The sequence below is a fragment of the Bombus vancouverensis genome, chromosome 2, assembly GCF_051014615.1.
Source record: "Bombus vancouverensis nearcticus chromosome 2, iyBomVanc1_principal, whole genome shotgun sequence".
Lineage (NCBI taxonomy): Eukaryota > Metazoa > Arthropoda > Insecta > Hymenoptera > Apidae > Bombus > Bombus vancouverensis.
In genome coordinates, this window is record NC_134912.1 from 1,738,258 (window position 1) to 1,757,934 (window position 19,677).

Consider the following 19,677-nt stretch of genomic DNA (forward strand, 5'->3'; position numbering starts at 1 on the left):
CAAATTCATATGCGTTTTTGATATTAGTTTTATTTATAACATATTTAGAGGACATATGAGAATATATATATACATATATAGGCACAACAGCAAAATGTTGCAATATGTAGAAATAGTTTGAAATTCATTATTGAAAGCAGTTTTTACAACAAAAAATGCTGTTTATCTAAATATATTATTATCTACATAATCAGCATAAACAGGCGTGGATAACAACATAACAACCAATCAAATAGTTATCTGACTGATTCTATGTTTCTTGTACAGTTTATGCCAAATATCTGATTGGTTGGTAGATAATTTTGTTTCGTTACGTTACGACAAATCCGTTTGTGTCGTTTCGAAAAAATAGTATCTTTTGGACAAATTAATTAATACGCATATAATTGCAATTTATAATTAAATAATTTGATAAACATCACTTATTAACAATTTATTACATCCATTTTAAATCGTTATCGCGTCGAATGTACAACGAGATTTAAGATCTTTGTATTACCATTAAGGAACGTTGGGTAGGAGGAAATGGAAAGAAAGGCGTGCTGTGGTTGTGCTCAATTTATGGTGCGCGTCGCTTCTTTTTTCTTAGAAGGAAACAAGTCATTTACCGTTTGTTAGACAATTTACGCGACATTTTAGGCAGGTAGAACGGCCTAGGTACGATTATTGATGACAATAGTTTGTTAGTATTACAAGAAGAACTAAATGATTGTGCGTAGTTGAATATTGTAACCGCGCGCGATCTTGGAAAAAGAAAGTGATAATAACGTAAACACTTTTTGGTCGAATGAGTCAACGGAGGAAGACAGTCTGCGGAAAAAGTGTATAATTTGTCGGCGAATACGAACGAATCTAGTTATTTTGATCAAAAACACAAAATATGGAAAAAGTGAAGAAATAATTTTGCGTATGAATTGACCGTGATTGAAGCGCGCGCGCGTGTAACCGTGCCATCAGTTCTGTACGGCTGACCGAACGTTAACCGTCATTTTTCGTACCACCAATTTTTCAGCAAAGTTTGCTTTGGATAAGAAGTCTTTCGACAAACATTACACTTAATTACGCACGTGCGAAAATAACGTACCTATGAGGACCTCAGCGAGCCACATAAGGCAACAAACTTTGAAGGTAGTGGAGAGTTTAAAGAAAGGAGGCCTACGCCTGCGATGAGCATGCCAACGAAGGGGAAACATCACCACCTGCCCCAACATCACCAGCATCATTCACAGCCGCATCACAATCCGCCACAGCATCAACCTCAACTCATAGTGAACGTGAATCAACCAAGTGTTCATTCTCCTCAAAATTATAACACCGTGGTTACAACGAATACACCGCGTTTTGTACCGAATGCTGGTGAGTACAAAATTACAATAGTGTCAACTTTATTTTTAATTTCACTTAATTTTTATACATGCTGCCAGATATTTGTTATTTGTTGTGTGTATGTGCTTTTCTACACGATTAGAATTTAATATATTGGTTAAATACTGGAAGGAGGTTAAGTTTTGAGGTTAGAATAGCCATGCGGTCCATGTGGCTATACATTAGAAACATTTCGTAAAAATGTCTACAAGGACACATTTATTTTCCATTTAACAATATTTTATATCTATTAATTTTTATTTTCTTTGGTTTTAATATTTATTTTATTAAAATATTACTTAAAGAATAGTAGAACTCTGAACAAAGGAAGCATTACTTACATACATATATGCAAGTTGATTGATAAATTTTCTACGATTTGTAAAAATGTACTTTTGTTCTAAAAGTAATATATTGATATATCCATTCAAAATTTTAATTTAAACAATATATTTTTAAATAATTTTTAACAATTTATTTATTTTGTCGCCATATTTGTTGTACTGATATAATACAATTTATAATTTTTGATTTCATTCTTAAATATGTTACATCTGCTTAATATTTATTTTTTTCTATAACTTTATATTTTTTAATACTTAATGATTTGTCCATGTGTTATAGACAAACATGTTCTGTAGATGGCAAATTATTTCATTTTGCCAATATATACTTAACGACCAAACATACAAGAAAATTAACTTAATGAAATTATGGAAGCCATAGAAGAAACATCGTAATTATGCGAGTTGTACTACTTTTCGATGTGTCGGATTTATTTAGGTTCCAATTTTTCTAATATAGTTAGAAATTTTACAAGTTACATTTTTTCGTGAGATAAATTACATAATAATACATTTTAAAAGTATTTTTTGAGATATTCGTTTGAAACTAGACGATTTACGTAATAAGTTACCAATATTTGGAAAACGAATTTTGTCTGCAATTATAAGCTTGTGTCAGAGATATTTGTATTGATATTATACTTTATGAATCATAAATAAGAGATAATTAAAATAGCGATTAGAATTATAATTATATTAAGAGGAAATTCTTATTTTCTTTTTGATATATTGATTTAGATGTTGTAAATACAAATATTAATCGATCTTGAAATGACCTTATTCAAAACACTTGACGTTATTATTAAATTACATCAATACGATAATCTGTTTTTATACTTATTAATTAGTTCTCTTAAATCCATGGCTTCTTGATTTACTTTATTTCTCATTTTAGTTTTTAATTTTGATACGGATTCTTTCTTTCTTAAGAAAAGTCTAATAAGAAAATGAGAAGTAACAAGGAAAATAATAATATACTGAATGCGGATATAAATAAAAACAAACGTAAGTGAGAGAGTGGGGGAACAATCTGTTGAATCTTACGAAACAGTTTTCTTCCAGTAAATTAGGGATTATTTAATGGGTGAATTAAAACAGTAAAAATAGTAGATATATGGGTTATGTGAAAGGATGAACGAAGAAGTATCCTAAGAGAAAATAGTGAAAAACCCACAAAAGGAAGAGAGAAGGAGAGTAGGATGAAGTGAGGCAACATAGCTGACTTGGCGAAGGCGTACGGAAACACCCGAACATTGAGTTTATCTATATATTGTGCATAGTCTGTGTACATGTGGCAATCAAGCCACACGGTACACACGTTTCTCGCTCTCTTTTTTTTTTCTTATTTAGCTTATAGTGAAAATAATCGAGTATAATTTCACCACAAGTATACAAAAGTTCACGATATACAACAAGAAATTGTGCGTAATACTATAAAAGAAACGTCATAATTTTCTTTTTAAGGAGTTGTATTTTCAAGGCTGTCTCTATAATCTTATGATTTGAAATATCACAGTCAGAAGTACATTTTTTTCTAGAACGTTTTATCAAGATAGTTTTCTTGTACGTAAAAATTTTGCGATTTGTATTTTGTGTATGGTAACATTTGTCAATAAACAAATTGTGTCATCTGTGCATTACGTATGGAATTACAAACAACATATGGTCGTTAAAAACGCGTGTTAAAAGTGCGTGAATTTAAGTAACAGAACATGTTTGTTGTAATTATCACATAATGTGAATATCACGTGTAAGGAAGAGTGCGAGAAAATATTGGTTGATACTTGACAAGCGAAACAGTCTTTTTAAAACTTGGTGATTTACCGTACCGAGAGTGAGTTTTACGATAGTAGTAACAGTAGCAGCAGTGGTATTGCCGGGTCTCGTGGTTACTAACTCGCACAAAAACATTGTCTTGCCAGTATCATATCGTCTTTGCTGCTGCGGAGGTTATATAATTTCGACGAGCGGTTTTTTCGTTTGCGAAGCATGAGGAGTGTCCATTCATTTAGATAGTTCATTGTTCTTTCAAGTATTTGCGCCATACAGGGCGTATATTCTCCACGAAGAGAGATCTCGTGTGTTACCTTCATATGTTTGAGAACGAAAGTGGATAGGATCACCAATAGGCAGTCACGCCACTAAAGATGTTCTCAATCGTCACTGTTTCTTACCATCACTAGCAATAACGGTCGTAAGAAAACTTGGACAAGACGTACAACAGCACATAAGGCGAAAAATGTCCACGGTGATAGGTAAGTTGAATGTCACGCTATGTTGCGGTGTAGGGACAGTTGCCTCTATTCGAATGATCGAATGTTTTCACATCGCTCATATAATTCATGTACGAACTGATGCTCATCTCATAGATAGTAATGTGCTTCGTTACTAGCATTTGCAACAGACTTCTCGTACTGTATCATTCAATTTTCAATTAATTCTGATTCGTATGGAAATTTTAAGTAATGTTTTCATTTGTACTCTTTTGTATTTGTTGTACGTTAAAACAATTTATTATTTTTCCGATAAATGAATTAAAATTCTTTGAAAGTTTTAATTCTGGTATCAGATGAAATGATACATACTTACAATAGATTTCGGAAGATGTCGCGTGAGTCAGTAATCATTTGCTAAGTGACGACGTAGCTAACTGCCTACCAGTTGGATGTGTCACGTGTATAAGAGAGTACGATTTGAAAGATCGTCCAATATTTTTTAAATTGCCGACATCAAACTACAAAAATGTACGATATATAACATTAAAACTTTACTTTAAAGTGATCCAACTATTATGTATATATGTAACAATTTATTTATGTTTATATTATGCTTATGTAGTCAATCTGTTCATAGATAAAATTTATTTTTTTTATTACTTATTTACATGCTTACAGACGTCTATGTTAAAAGCTGCATCTGATTTTTCTTTATAATATTTTTTAATTTTTGCGATGAGCAATTTTTCATATTTCCAATTATAGTTTCTGGAAATCGCAGTTATCACGAATATGGGTTTCTAATAGCGCTTTATTACAATACAACATGCAATAAAAGAATTATTGTTCACTGTTAGGTTAAGCTCTACTGAGATTGTCAAGGTCTTCTGTCTCGTCTTGTTAGGTAATATCTATTTATTATAAAGGCCATCATGGACGAAATTGCATAATACTCAGGTCTCAATAAAATCAAACTTGCCATATGGATGCGCTTCTAATTAATTCGCGCGTATTATTGTTTAAAATTGTATTCTAATATTTATTTTGCCAGCTATTCAGTTCCATTGAATAGCACATGCATAAAATAGACGTTCGTGATTCTGAACCATGATTTCGAAGACATAACAATTTTGTTATTCTTATTGTTTTAATTAGATACGTTTCTTAATAATTTCAATATCTAATTGCAATATTCTTCTAATAATTGAAGAACAGTTCTATTTTTAAGCATCTGCTTAAGAGTTAATACATTCCTCTAATCTTTTAAATTATGATTTTATTATAAAAAAAAAAAGAAAAAATAAAGTTTTTTATTGTTTTTCTATTATACTTGAGATGTCGTGTACATGGAAGTTGTAACTTCAATACTTATGAAATATTTGAAACTTCCTACATCAGGATATGAATTTTGCAACGTAATCCCGCTGATTCCGCAATCCAACCTGGAAACCTAGCTTTGGATTGGATTTTATGTAAATTTCAGGTCACTAGTTCATCTTGTGGATTTCGTATACATATAATTCAACTTCTGTATGAGTGCAACGTAAATCTGTCTTCAAATAAAATTTTAATTCCATCATTAGGAATATTAAATAATAAAATGTAACTATGCTTTCATTTACATACTGTCAAATATTTCTTTGTACTTTGTACAATTTCTGCGATAGTTACCTGTTCGTTGTTTTAATAATATTATGCTTTTGCTCTATATATGCAGAGAGTGTAATAATACACACACATGTACCGTCAGAAGCAGTCACTAATTTTCGCGTTCATTAAGAACCAGTTATTTGCTTGTGTTGAAATATCATTGCGGAAATCCTTTCTCTTTCTATATTACTAATAATAGTTTGGATAGGTAATTAAATAACAGCACAATAGATTATAAATATCAATTTTATTGATTCCCAAATAATTTTATATTTAGACATTTTGTAGATGTACTTGATCAGTATCTTATTATTTGTTAGCCATTCGATGATATTTTGAAAATGTATATATGTATACATTCAATTATTTCTGTATGAAATAGCAGTTTTCCTACTATTGCACAATAATACAGCAATAGAAAAAAATGGTTGAGTAAAAATAGAATTATTTCTGTGAATAAATTTTTTAATCTCTTCTATTGTATCCGAACTGCAAAGTATTCGGTTAAAGTGACACTTAAAGATTTTTAAGGTCGCTGAAGTCGAAAACGAACGTCGCTTTTTACGGAAATAAGGCATAACAAATTTCAGGCAATCTGTTGATGCGTGACGTTCTTGTGGATTTTAACGAGACTTTGTAGAAGTTTAGTACTCTTAATGTCTTTATTTACTGTATGGTACACCTTGTATAGATGTAAACCATAAGTTTTAAATTTATTAAGTTAGATTTGGATTACTTTATATTTTTCGGCCACTGTGATGCGGATTTCTAATGTTAAGATCTTTATCGCTCAGATGTTTATAAATGAATTTACGATGAAGTTTTAAACCGTTCATTATCGTGAAAAATGAGCCTCATTTTCAACTTTGGCGAACTAAAATACTCCTAGAAAGAAACATTCAGACCAAGAATTTTACAGTCCGGATATGATTGTAAATGCTCTTTTCATTACCAAAAAGATAGTATGGCAACAGAAAAAATAATTCATTAAAAATAGAATTATGTTTGTACTGTAACGAATAAATTACAAACAAAAATATTTATTACATTATTAAATAAATAATCGATTAAATGTAATAAATGTTTTCTATAACTTTACGTATACTTGGTGAATGTATATACGCTAGTATATATGTAGTATGCAATTTGTTTCAATAAGTCGCAATCCATTGTCCAATTTTTACATAACGAATTATTTCGCACTACGTCGTTCATATATTTTCGTTACCCACTGTATGTATGTGTAGAAGTTCCTCATTGTTAGGTATTTTCCAAGTAACATGTTATTCTTTTGGACTGTAAGAAGGTTAATTGAGAAAGAAGGAGATATTCGACAGAAAGTTGGAAATCGCTACCGAAAGTTCCTAGGATAGTCTGTGTGATAATAAGCATAATGACGAAATTGAACGATAACAAGTACAATCACGTGATTAGAAGACGATGGGTGAAAGGTGGCAGACGTCTGTGCATCGATTCGAATCGAAGCCAAAGTAAACGTCAAACGGCGAACAGGCAGAAAATGTGCATTCCTGGCAAGGCCGCTTGTACGAGAAAGAGGCCATGAGACATCCGGAGAGAAACTAACCGTACTTTGCCTGCTTCTTACTGATCTCTTCGCCTCTTCAACAACCATGTTTTTACGGTCCCGTTGCGCTCAATTGCCGTTTCCTTTTTGAATTTGTTAAATCCGAATATTCTAAGAAATCTTCACTATTCACTATTAGTACGTTCTCTGTAGATGGATCAATTGAATGGCATTGGTAGCTTTACTATAGAAAAATAATATTTTTCTAGTATCATTTTTGGAAAATTATTACTACTAAAATTGTTTATTATTATTGAAGCTTAGAATTTTTTCTAAATGATGAATAGAAAGAAAAAATTGTCACAATTCTGTTATTGATGTTTTGAAAATGCTTGTAAACATATAGACATGATAGAAGCTTAAAATACTTTTGTTACTGAAATTATTTAAGTATACATACGCTTTCTGCACTTTTTTTAATTTGAATATGAATTCGTGTTGAAACAAGCAGTCTAAGTTTTGATATTTGTTAATAAGTCTGCTATAATTCCATTGTTTGAATTAATAAAAAAAACTAGTATTTAGTATTTACTTTTGTTTCTATTATATGCATATGTATAGAATGGTATCTCATTTGCATAAAATATCATTAGAAAATAATGAAGAATGAATAATTATAAATGTATTTTCGTTGAAACTTTTGTTTGTTAATACATTTTTTATATGAATATAATTAGTTAAATAAAAAATTAGAAAGCGGACAATTTAAAAAATATAATTATAGATAGTTGCGTAGAAAAGGAGAATGCATTTTAGCATAAAGAATCTCAAAATTTACGTTGACGGAGTTTATTGTAAGACCCAATTCTGATCGCACGGTCTCTTCAGCAATGCGGTAAAAGTCACATGAACCAAAATGCGAACATCGGCTCTTATGATTTCATATTTCAACAGCATTACACTCAAATTTGTAGCATTTTTACTTTCAATATATTTATATATAATAGATACATTATATATTTTCCGTTACAAAAGAAAAATTCTACTTTCAAAAAATGCATATGTGTATCTATAGTATCAATTTCTTTCATTTATATCATTTACACCTTTTTTTTTTATTTATTTTTGTGTATAGTTGATTAGATCATTCGAAAATTCATTAAAATAGTATTCTTGATACCGAGAACTTATTACATGTTATATAATTTATTCATAGTAAGTTTATAGCGACTAAGCATTGTGACATTTAACACATTCATGTCATATTGGTTGGTAAACCAGGTTCTGTATAGTTTCTGGTAGAAAGTGCACTTTTATATATCACTAAGTACTTTTTGTGTTGATGCATGCGTACGCTTATGTGTTAACCATTACATATTTTGTATTCTTCATAGCTTATTATGATTTATTTTATTCATTTTAATGCAGACTATCTATTAAAAAAATCATTTGTCACAATATTTTTATAATAAATGTAAATATTAAGAATATGACTTTATACGCAACGAGCAAAAAGATCTTAAATTTTCTAAAGATTATCATCGATTTCTCAAGTACCTCTACATACATACAGAACAAAAAAGTATTTGTCGTAGCATTTTTATAGTAAATATAAATATGGAAAACATGAATCCACGCGGAGTGAGAAAAATTATTAATTTTTATTTTTTAATGAGTATTGTCGATTTCCTAAGTATTTTCTACAATAGATTAGAAACTTTTTAAAAAATTATCTATTCTCTTATTCATTTGATTAAATGACGCAAGGTTTATCTTGGTTACTTTTATATTTTTAATCCAGAAGAAGATTATAGGTTGTATTGTTTCCAAGGTATCATTCTATAAATGTATCGTTATAATTTATGACAACCGACAACATTTTATTGCTCTATTGGTACTGTAATTAATATAACTTATATATACATGTCGGAGATGGAAAGACAGCGGGATTTCCCGTCCGGAATGTTGGGAAAACCCCAATACACTAGTCCAGACTTTTACTATAGCCGCCCTTAAGTAATAAAAATAAGAAATAGTCTTAATGTTCCAATCCGACTTTATGACGATGGGTTTGGGCTCGAAGTGACATGGCAAGTCACCGGACGTAGCCAAGGTCACGGGAGGGACATGTACCTGACAGAGGTATGAAACGATTATATGACTCTCCTTAAAAACAAAGATTAACCCGTGAAGCGGGGACAGGAGTATATAAGGGCAGCCTCTTTTGGATTAAGAGAGTTAGAGTTAGAGTGTTAGAGTCGTTAGACGAATTGCCGATTGACTGATCCGAATCGAGCAGTACGTTGATACTTGTCCTCCCGTGGATCGTGGATTCGTTATCGAACCTGAATTCGTTGTCACCATCATCTCGACCATCCTATTACCATTACTCATAGCCTCTTGTAGTGTCCACATTCATACTGATAAATATTGGCTACATTCGCGACAGTAAAGTAAGTTAAGGTTCATCGAACGCCCCAAAATGCCAATCTGCCTCCGACATATATGGCATTTTGGGGCGTTCGATGAACCTTTACTTACTTTACCGTTGCGGAAGTAGCTAATGTTTATCGGCGCAAATGTGGACACCACAAGAGGCTATGAGTAATAGCGGCGATATGATGGTCGAGATGATGGTGACAACGAATTCAGGTTCGATAACGAATCCACGGTCCACGGGATGACGAGTACAAACGTAATACACGATTCGGGTAACTTTCTCGATAACTCAATCAGCAATTCGTCCAACGACTAACTAACTAACCAACCCCTAATCCAAAAGAAACTGCCCTTATATACTCCTGTCCCCACTTCTCGGGTCAATCTTTGTTTTTAAGGAGGACCATATAATCATTTCATACCTTTGTCAGGTACACGTCCCTCCCGTGACCGTGGCTACGTCTAGTGACCCGCTATGTCACTTCGAGCCCGAACCCATCGTCATAAAGCCAGGTTGGAACATTAGAACTATTTCTTATTTTTCTTACTTAAGTGCAGCTATAGTAAAAGTCTGGACCAGGGTATTGGGTTTTTCCCAACATTCCGGACGGGAAATTCCGATGTTCTTTCATCTCCGACATATATGTATATGTATATGCGTGCGAATACATGTAATAATTTTTTATTCTTTAATTTATAAAAATACAGTTTACTTCGCCAGGAAAAAAATAAATTAAATTCTGGAACTATTAGATATAGATTTAGTTTTCTGTAATAATTTGCAACTACACTTGTATTAAATTTTTGAAGGTAGAAGTTCATACTGTTATTTGATCTAATTTTCAATAATGGATTAAGTTTCAATTTCGGGTTTCAGATTTTTAAAACACATTACATTTCGTTACGTAATATAGTACGAATAAAGAATGCTGATGCCTTCATGATGATGATACTATATGCATTAAGCAGTTTCACTTAATGCCGATGTCAGTACTTTATGATTGCATGCAGGATAAGATAGTTGCTTTCAAGTTTGGGTGCAAGAGGCAACCTATTTTTTCCAGAGAAGTCTTTACAGTGTTCGGAGATATTTTTCCGCGATGAAATTACGTGTTCCTTGGAAATATCCAAGACGAATGAAGCATATGAAAAGTATACCCATTGACAATGGTAGGCGTTATCCACTTTGCGATATGCGCGCAAACATTTAAACGCGAAAAATGAGTGTTTATAGAATGAACTAATCCTTTAAGTATCTTATGTACGATAATGCTAAACCTCGCTGTATAACTCGAGATGAGGTCTCGATCAGATAATATGTAATTTGTAAAATTTTATTTATTTTGTTACCAAACTTGTGACTTGTGAAATTTTACTTACTAATGATATTTTATACGGGTTGGTTGGTAACTGGTGGTACAAGCGGAAAGGGGGTGATTGTACGCGAAAAAAGAAGTCGAAAACATAGAATAAAAAATTAAAAAAATTTTTTTTTAATTTTTCCATCGAGACAACGATCTACAGTGAGATCCGTTATAACGAGACGTGATAAAGTGCACGCGTACCGAGCGAAAATTCAAAGTCGATTTTCTGGAAAACAAAGCCTCAAACGAAAAATTTTCATTCTATATTTTCGACTTCTTTTTTCGCGTAGAATCACCTCTTTCCCGCTTGTACCACCAGTTACCAACCACCCTGTATAGTTCATGCGAGATGCGTATTGCGGTCTCTCTACCGACCGTTGGGTTTCGTTTGTCCATCGTGCCTTTCCGGCTGGTCCTTTCCCGGGGTTTTTACCTGACCTCGAAGTCATTAGGTTTACAGCTCGGGGAGGACATGCAATTCGGAATTTCCTAAAGAAAGGAATGGGCCTGTCCCTGCCATAAACGGACGACCCAAAATTCTGAACAATGCGCTCAACTGTATTTACTTACATTTGGTACTGCCTCAGCTGGCAGATACAGTAATACTACTGACTGATATTTTTACTATGCAATAAAAATTTACATTTGGAGCATTTATTGCTCTATGTACTAAGGTGAAAGAAGTTTTTTTTAACTCTTATATATTATTTGATTATTATGTAATTTATTTCTCTACATTTTTCAATCAAGGATTTTATCATTTCTTCTATTCACATATAATTTTGACCATATATCTCGAAAACATAGAAAATTTGTATACAAAATAATTAATTTTTTTTAGAAATACGTAATTTTCTTCTGTACTTATATTTTACTTTTGAAGTTTCTACTAGAAATTTTAAATTTTAATAAATGTCCTTGCTACTTGATATGTACTATGTAAACGTCTAGTTAAGTCTGGGATCGAAGTAGCTTCAGTCTCTCTACGTCCGCTTGATCGATGCATCATGATTTATGCAACCTGATTCATTCCTAAATACACACGATAATTTGTATCAGAGACTGCATCTTGCTAGAAATGCAGCAAGGCAGTTTCACAGTATATAAGATACTTCAGCGATAGATTAGAAATTGTAATTACGTCACACACAAACGCACACACACGAACCTTGAATCATAATACTTTTCTTTTGAACTCATTATCATATTTATTGTGTTTCTTATTGTATAATAATATGTTTACATATATACATATATGTTTACATACGTACATGATATAATAATTAAATAATAAGAAATACAATCGTTTGACAAAATAATAGCGTTTGTTATTTTTGTTCTTTAATGTTTTGGCGATTTTTATTATAAAACGATTAAGTAGGAACAAAAATACGAACAAAGGGGAGATGTTTTTAGATCAGTTAGTAAAATTGTTACTTCCGCTTGAGTTTCATTCGGCACAATTATGTATACCAGGGCACACTTCTACTGCGTGATCCTGATTAGAGAAGTTGAGATGTCAGAATATATGCACGATCGTTTAAAGTATTCATCATAACGATTTTTGTCGTCTTATTATCATATAATGTATCCATTTGTATTTTACTTTCGATATTGATAATAAGAAAGTAATCAGGTTTCTGATTTAAAAAAATTATCGGTTTTGAAAACTATAAACGTACGAAAGAGTAAATGTAGAATGTAGAATATTAGATCCATTATTTATATACACGCAGTATAGTTTATAAATTTAACATAAATAAAATCAATATTTTCGGATCTTTTTACGTAAGCATACATTATTGTTACATTTTTAATTGAACTTACACCAAACTGTTAGAAAAAATCATTTTGAATTGCACATTCCTTTACCGACCGAGTTGGCGGAATTCCTTGATCTGTTCGTTGATACGTACAGATGGCAGTACAGCATCGTCCTGTAATTCATACTAAAATTTTAAGTAATATCGATGTACATACGTATTACACATTAAAATTTGTTAGCATTATCATTTTCTGTTACTATTTTTACATGTATTGCTTGTACTATTTAATATATCCATTTACTACGCTAGACATACTTAACATTGAACTTTAAAATACATTTATAAACGTGTTAAACATGTTTGTTTCGTACCGCTCTTGTCACAAGATGATTTTATGCAAAAAAAAATCAACTATAAAAGTAGCCTTACGTTCCCATCAGAGCTAAACAATACTAGATCAAACGATAACTGAAACTGGTTTTAAAGTATGCATATTTACAATTACATAAATATACTATGAATAATTAAACTGAACTCGTAAAAATTGGTATTTTTGTATACTATTGTACTGTATTCAACATTTGGATATTTTTAAGGCAGATGATTTATGGTAGGGTGATGGGGGTTTCCTGTTTTGTGCTCACCACGTATATTGGATGAGCCACGGTCGAGTCCCCGCTCTTGACCACGGTGTCTTTCTTGGTAGTTGGACATCTCAAGGGACACAAGCTGGGTCGTTTCAGGGTTAGGACACAATAACGTGTAACGTAGTGACACTCAGGGTAGTAAGGGAGAAGGAGAATGCTTATGGGCGGTTGAACGTGCCTCGGGACAGAAACGGCGAAGGGGCTGAGAGAAGAGAGAAATTGAATGTAAGACAGAAAGCGATACGAAGGGTAAAAGAGTGGATTTAACGGATACGCAAGGGGCGGTAGGTCGTTGCCCGGCTGAGAGAAGGGGGAAAGCCGGTAAATATCGACCCTCCCTTCATAGAGACTCTCTGTCTTTATCCAGACATACGTTTACTGGCATTATTCCTTTCCTCTACATTTGCGACTAGCCTTTTTCCTCTTGCAGGCTTGTAACCTCCTACCGAACGCCTACGTAGAGAGGCAGAGTACTACTGCTCTCACACCACAAGATTTCCATGCTACCTTTCCAAGGTCAACGGCTTGAGGGCTCAAAGACCCCTGGAAACTGACTTCTATGGCCCGCGAGAATCTTTAGTATCTACTTTTCTCCTGTATCTCGGTCCTCGTCTTTTCTATGGAATCTCTATAATGTACGCACATTTTTGGTCAACATCCTACACCAAAGGTTTTATATTTCTCTGAAATACGTTCGAGTAAATGCGTTCTTGAAAATATTACAAGCTAACAGTATCTGAATTGTTATGTTTTTCTTTTCAGTAATATCTTTCATATAAATAGTTTTAAGATTACTTAATCTTGTACATCGAATGAATCACGAAAATTTAGTTTTCGCTTAAGAGGCGTAATTATCACTGAATCATTGTGTACTTAGGAAAAGTTTGTGATCGTGCCTGGTTTCCTTGAAATCTTTTGGCAAACATGAGTCAGTGGCTATGTTTTCACCAGAGGATTTTGAACTACTACGTCTCGTCTGGGTGAAATGTTTGAACCGAGTCAACCAAAGGTTGCTGGAGGTTACGACCTAACTCCTTTTTTCTCCCCCTTTCCTTGCCCTCCCCATAAAACATTTTGTACGTCTTCGACGCACAGTTTACCTTTCATCCCCCGAAATCCTTCGCTCTTTTTTTGTTTAAGCGACCAGACGGTTTTCTTCTTGTCTGTTTGGACTCCATTCGCTATTATATACGCAATATGTGTCTTGTACATTATGTATATACACATGTACATCACAAAACAAAGACGAGATGTATGTGTGCAGAGGTATTAATTCTTTCGCTCGATGCTTTATATTCAAGGGACATAGATCTCTGCATTTTTACGATTTCAAGGTTAAAAGCTGAATGATTGTTTCTTATCACTATTGCGACGTTTTGTACACAAAGATCTTCTGCCGTTATGGAAATATATTTTTGAAATTATCCCTTAAATGTACATATATGCATTCAACTGAAAAATCAATATTTTTTGTTTTTTGTCGTATTGAAAATTAGGTTATAGTTCTGAATAATAGATTTAATTTTTTAAGTAAAGTTGCAAAAATAGGATTTTGCAAAATTTTTAATGTAATTATATTCTTGATAATAATAATCAATAATTTATATCTTTCACTGCCGTTAATAAGACATTTTACAATGGAAAATGTTTCCTGTTAATCGCAAAAATGATTCCTGATTCCACATATATGAGATTTTTTAAATTACACCATTTACGTATATGCGCAAATGGCACTGAAAGCTTTGCTCAGAACCTTAAACTTCACTTGCCAAGTACGTCAACTCAGTATCAAGATTAAAATATTTCAAAGATATTTATCAAGACCTAGGTAATCTAAGGATAAGAATCGTAAATCAAATTTGAATTTAATATACCAGTACAAGAGAATCATTCTCTCCATTCTATGATGTCATTGTTAATAAATGAACTTTGACGTTATATCTCTAAATCATTTTTTCGTAACATTTGTTCATAAGATGTAGGTCACGCAATCCCCTTCTTGCACCTATCCTAGACAAGAGAATCTAGGTTGTGGGCAGTACCGGGGTGCATATACGTATCGATCGTTGAACGGCGTTGCTGCAGCCTGGCCTGGTGCACCGGCGAAACTGGGTTACCTACCTAACCTATACACATCATTCGCGGATCTTGTTCCTTGTTTGAACGAAGCCGAGCACGCCTCTTGTGTTTCTTCTTTTCTCTGTATTCACACGTTCGTGCATTTTCGCCCACACATGGGATACACTCGTGCATCTTCGTGACTGCTCGTACTTCTCTTACTTCCTCTGTTTGCTCCATCGCATCATCTTGATTGTCATTAAGAAATATACTACACTTCTTCCATCCCTTTTCTTGCGACAATAATAGAGGAACGTTCACTGTTGGTAGCAGTGTATGCATATATCCTATGATTACATACATGTTTTGATTCATGAAATCATTGTTTATTGTCGCGTAGGGAGAAGTTTGAATTGCAAATGATTGAGCATTTCAGCTGCTTTGTCGTATTTATCGATTAAACAGTGAAAACTAATTCATATGATTATTAAAAATTATTTCTTAAAAGCATATTTAGATAACGATTAATTATGACACAGAGGATACTAAATAATCAACACATTGGTTTAACTGGCTTATGGCTTTCGTCTTTTTATATTGAAATTTCACTTTCGCTTTAACAAATGAAAAGATTTTTGATTTAAGAAAGATTTGTATGAAACTAATATGAGAAATTATGTGTATGGATAACGGTACATATTTTCCTCAAACATGAAAAGTTATTTAATGGTAGAAGAGCATGATTGAATCGAAAATGACCCAAACGATATAGTAGGATGGAAAGAAGTATATGCGATATTGAAACATTTATCGCACTTTTAAGTATGTTTGTACGTATGACTTTGACGTAGATTCTGGGATGCATAATACAGAGTCATAATACATATTTGTTTGGAACGTGCGGTGCAGAAAGATAAAGGATGTCAATCCACGTTTGCAGCTCTTGTTTCAAATATGTTCTATTTTTTCCGTAGTATAACTGGATAGACTTACAATTAATAAATATATTACTTATTATCTCCCGTAGAAATATTTTGTGAGATTTTTGTAAGAAATCTTATGATTAATTGTATTATTTGTAAAAATGTCGATATTACGCCATTGAACTTTCATTCATACAAAATATATTGGCATTAAATTAAGAATTTAATAACTAAGTCCTTTAACATAATTGTAGAAATCTGAATATTTCCACTATAAAAATGATTGCCAAGCTTATATCGTTTATATAAATCAAAGATCGTTTTTATTACATTATAAATAAATAATTTTATTTGAGAAATATAAATTCGCCAATATTATTAATGAAAGAAATTAATCATTCAGAATTTACGAGAAAGTAATTTCTATTGTATTTATGTGAATTTTTATTATTTTAAAGATTTTAAAGAAATTTTACTGTTGAAAAGATAAAATTTTTGGAAATTCTGAAATATTGTTATTAACATTTGAAGAATATTTATTCTATGTACAAGCACATTTGATTCTCACAGTAATACAAAGTATAAACAGACGGGTGTGACATCGTGGCGAAGTTAAGGTGAATTGACTATATGCGCGCATGCACAAGGCTGCACGTCATCTTACCCTCAAGTGTCGTGGGGCTGCGCCTACTGCATTCATGCGAGTTGAAGGGTCTGCCGTGTCGACGTCCATTACGCATGCGCAGGGCTTTGCACTCTGTCCACTGGTCTGCGCACGCGGCTGTACCTTCGACTCGGTGTGGGTTTGGCGTTTGACTACTTTTCAGGGCCGTATTACAACACGTGTATTTAACAGTTATGAAATTTGAATTCTTCACTTCGCTACTCATATAAAATGACAGACCTAACTATACTAAGTAATGTTATTTAAAAAATATCTTTCCAACGTGATCAAAATCTGATATATTTATATACTTTTGTATATTTGAAAGTAAAAACTTATTTGAAGAGATTGTACATAGACATTTATTTATTTCGATAACAATTTAAATATAATAAAATAAGGATTTTATTTTTATGAGTGAAAAGTAGAAAGATAGTGCTTAATAATAAATATTTCGCTCTTTTAATGATTTTTTTAAAATATTTGATATTGTATAGCATTTTTTAATAAATAATAGTTTATCATTAATTCTTTATTGAGAATAATTGAGATACTGTATTTATAAGAATTGAAAGGAAATCAGATGCCTGAAATTGTCATGTAGCAAAGGGTACTTTTAGAATCGATGCACGATCCTGTCACTCCTTAGTTGCAGAACGAAACAAGTAGGGAGCCACGGGTCGCGATTCGTAGGTCGTGCGAGAAGGACTAGCCTGCATCAGTCTACGTCGCGTCCCTTGCAAAAGGGTACGCTCGTCTTCACGTCTTCGTTGATTTATCTCTCCCCTCTCCGAGTGCACACGTTACACAGCTATAAACGCATCGTTAAATATATACCATATTTCGATTGTAATATCGAACAAGGAACAAGGAAGTCCTTGAAGAAGGACGACATTTTCGGACAACCTTATGGTGTCCGTATAAAGAATCTCGCGGAACCTAGGAACGGATTTGACGCCTTTTCGATTTTCCTCTGCTCAGTTTTAACTTTTACATCCCGTATACATTTTCCTTCTCGACTATATAACGTGCGTGATATTGAATATTCTTAGTGTTACTAAAGTCTCCGTGTGTGCATTGTGTTGCGAGCAATTCGCTTCTTTACCTACGGCGCTTTTTATCGCGTTCATAAATCTCGATACGGGGAACTACAGAGAACGCGCGACTCGGTACTTTTCGGCACGCGGCCGAATACGTCCGATCATCAAGTCTCGAGACTTCCCTTAGTAATACAATAGCGAAGAAGGAAAACGTGCGAAAAGATTTCAAACGTTTCTGGCCTGTGAAATGGACTCCTGGTGACGCTTGATTCCGTTTTAGTGGTAAATCTACGGTGGACATAACCTATATGTGCCCTGAGAACAGGAAGTTTTCTCTGGCAGGAGTGGGCGGTGCGAAGAGGGAGACGCCGGTCGAGCCTTAAATATCGATTTTGGCATGGAAGAGGTGCGATAGTCCGTCCGTTTCAGCGTGTCTCTTACCTTTGTGCATCTCCACGTTGACAAGTTTTGACAGTTGAGTGCGGGTCTATTACATCAAGTGGCATCGCATGCATCGATACGAAACAAAAACAATATGGTAGTGCGATATTTTCTGGCAGAAAATTAAATTTCATTTGTGGGCAATTGTTACTTGAATAATGGAATCACACGAGTGAATTTATTTTTGTCATACTATTTTTGAAAAGTGTCGAATGAAAAATGTTGTTTTCCGATCATCACGTGTACAGACATTTTGTCTATAAAACACGTCTCAGGCAGGAATATTCGGTGACTATCGATCGATCATACCATTAAATGTTGGTCAAGAAATATCTTATTCCTTTTATTACCGTACCAATGGAAATTACGTCGTTCTTCAAATTTTTACAATTTTCAAGAATTTGATCTACGTTCCCCCTAGCCTTGAAGAATTTCCATTTTCAAGCATGATTTATGGCGCGGTTCGCGTTAAATACCTTAATAAGTGAAATTGAAGATATATTCCACTTGAGAAAAAGAAAAAGTATAATATCGTATTAGAGAAGAAAGTCAGAAATGACTATACATGTATGAATAAAGGAAACCTTATGAATATTTAAAGAAAAAAGGAGAATCAACAATACTGCCAGTATCTTCAAAGAAAACCTCTCGTGACTTCCACCGCAGGGCGTATTCAACTATCACGATAGATGAACTCCATTCGTAAAGCCTTGTGTTACATTGTCGATCAAGTAGATGATGACATCATGGTGCAGCATTGCCGATTGAGAGATTCGTGGACAACGAAAGTAGTGTCGGTTAAATATCGATGAGCTCTTTGCACTTGACACCATTGTCTGTTTGTTCAATGTATTGAACCTATCAGTAGTTTTGTGCTCGTCTACACAATAACAAAAAAAGAAAAAAAAAACAAAGAAAGAGACAAAAAAAACATTACTTATTTTTACGACACAGCTAACTGAGAAACGTGTTTTTATACGATCTCGCGTATATTATTTAAGAATATAAACGAATGAACACGTATGATAGCACTGCTCCAACGGTAAAAAAGTTGGTTGATTGGAATTAGTTTTAATTATTATATTTTTGTAAAAGCATCGATCGTTCGAATCCTAATGAATTCGTCATTTGAAAAGATTTTTAAAAGGATCGACGGAAACGGTTTGTTCTGATCAATCTTTTTTTGATCAATCTTATCGGCAAAGGCGGTGCATAATTTTGACGCTGGATAAGAA

The 19,677-nt window shown here is 33.1% G+C and overlaps 1 protein-coding gene and 1 long non-coding RNA gene across 2 annotated transcripts in view; both read left to right on the forward strand.

Annotated features, from left to right (window-relative positions):
- Positions 1 to 357: 357 nt before the first annotated feature.
- Positions 358 to 19,654, forward strand: LOC143304050 (uncharacterized). Its single transcript, XR_013060742.1, has 2 exons — positions 358 to 1,356; positions 18,282 to 19,654. It is a non-coding gene; the product is annotated as an uncharacterized LOC143304050 (long non-coding RNA).
- Positions 3,277 to 19,677, forward strand: part of LOC117163948 (uncharacterized) — a 42,004-nt gene continuing 25,603 nt past the window's right edge. The window contains exon 1 of the mRNA XM_033346698.2: positions 3,277 to 3,964. Within this exon, the coding sequence (XP_033202589.1) occupies positions 3,949 to 3,964 (16 nt within the window). The 5' untranslated portion in view covers positions 3,277 to 3,948. The remainder of the gene's footprint in view (positions 3,965 to 19,677) is intronic.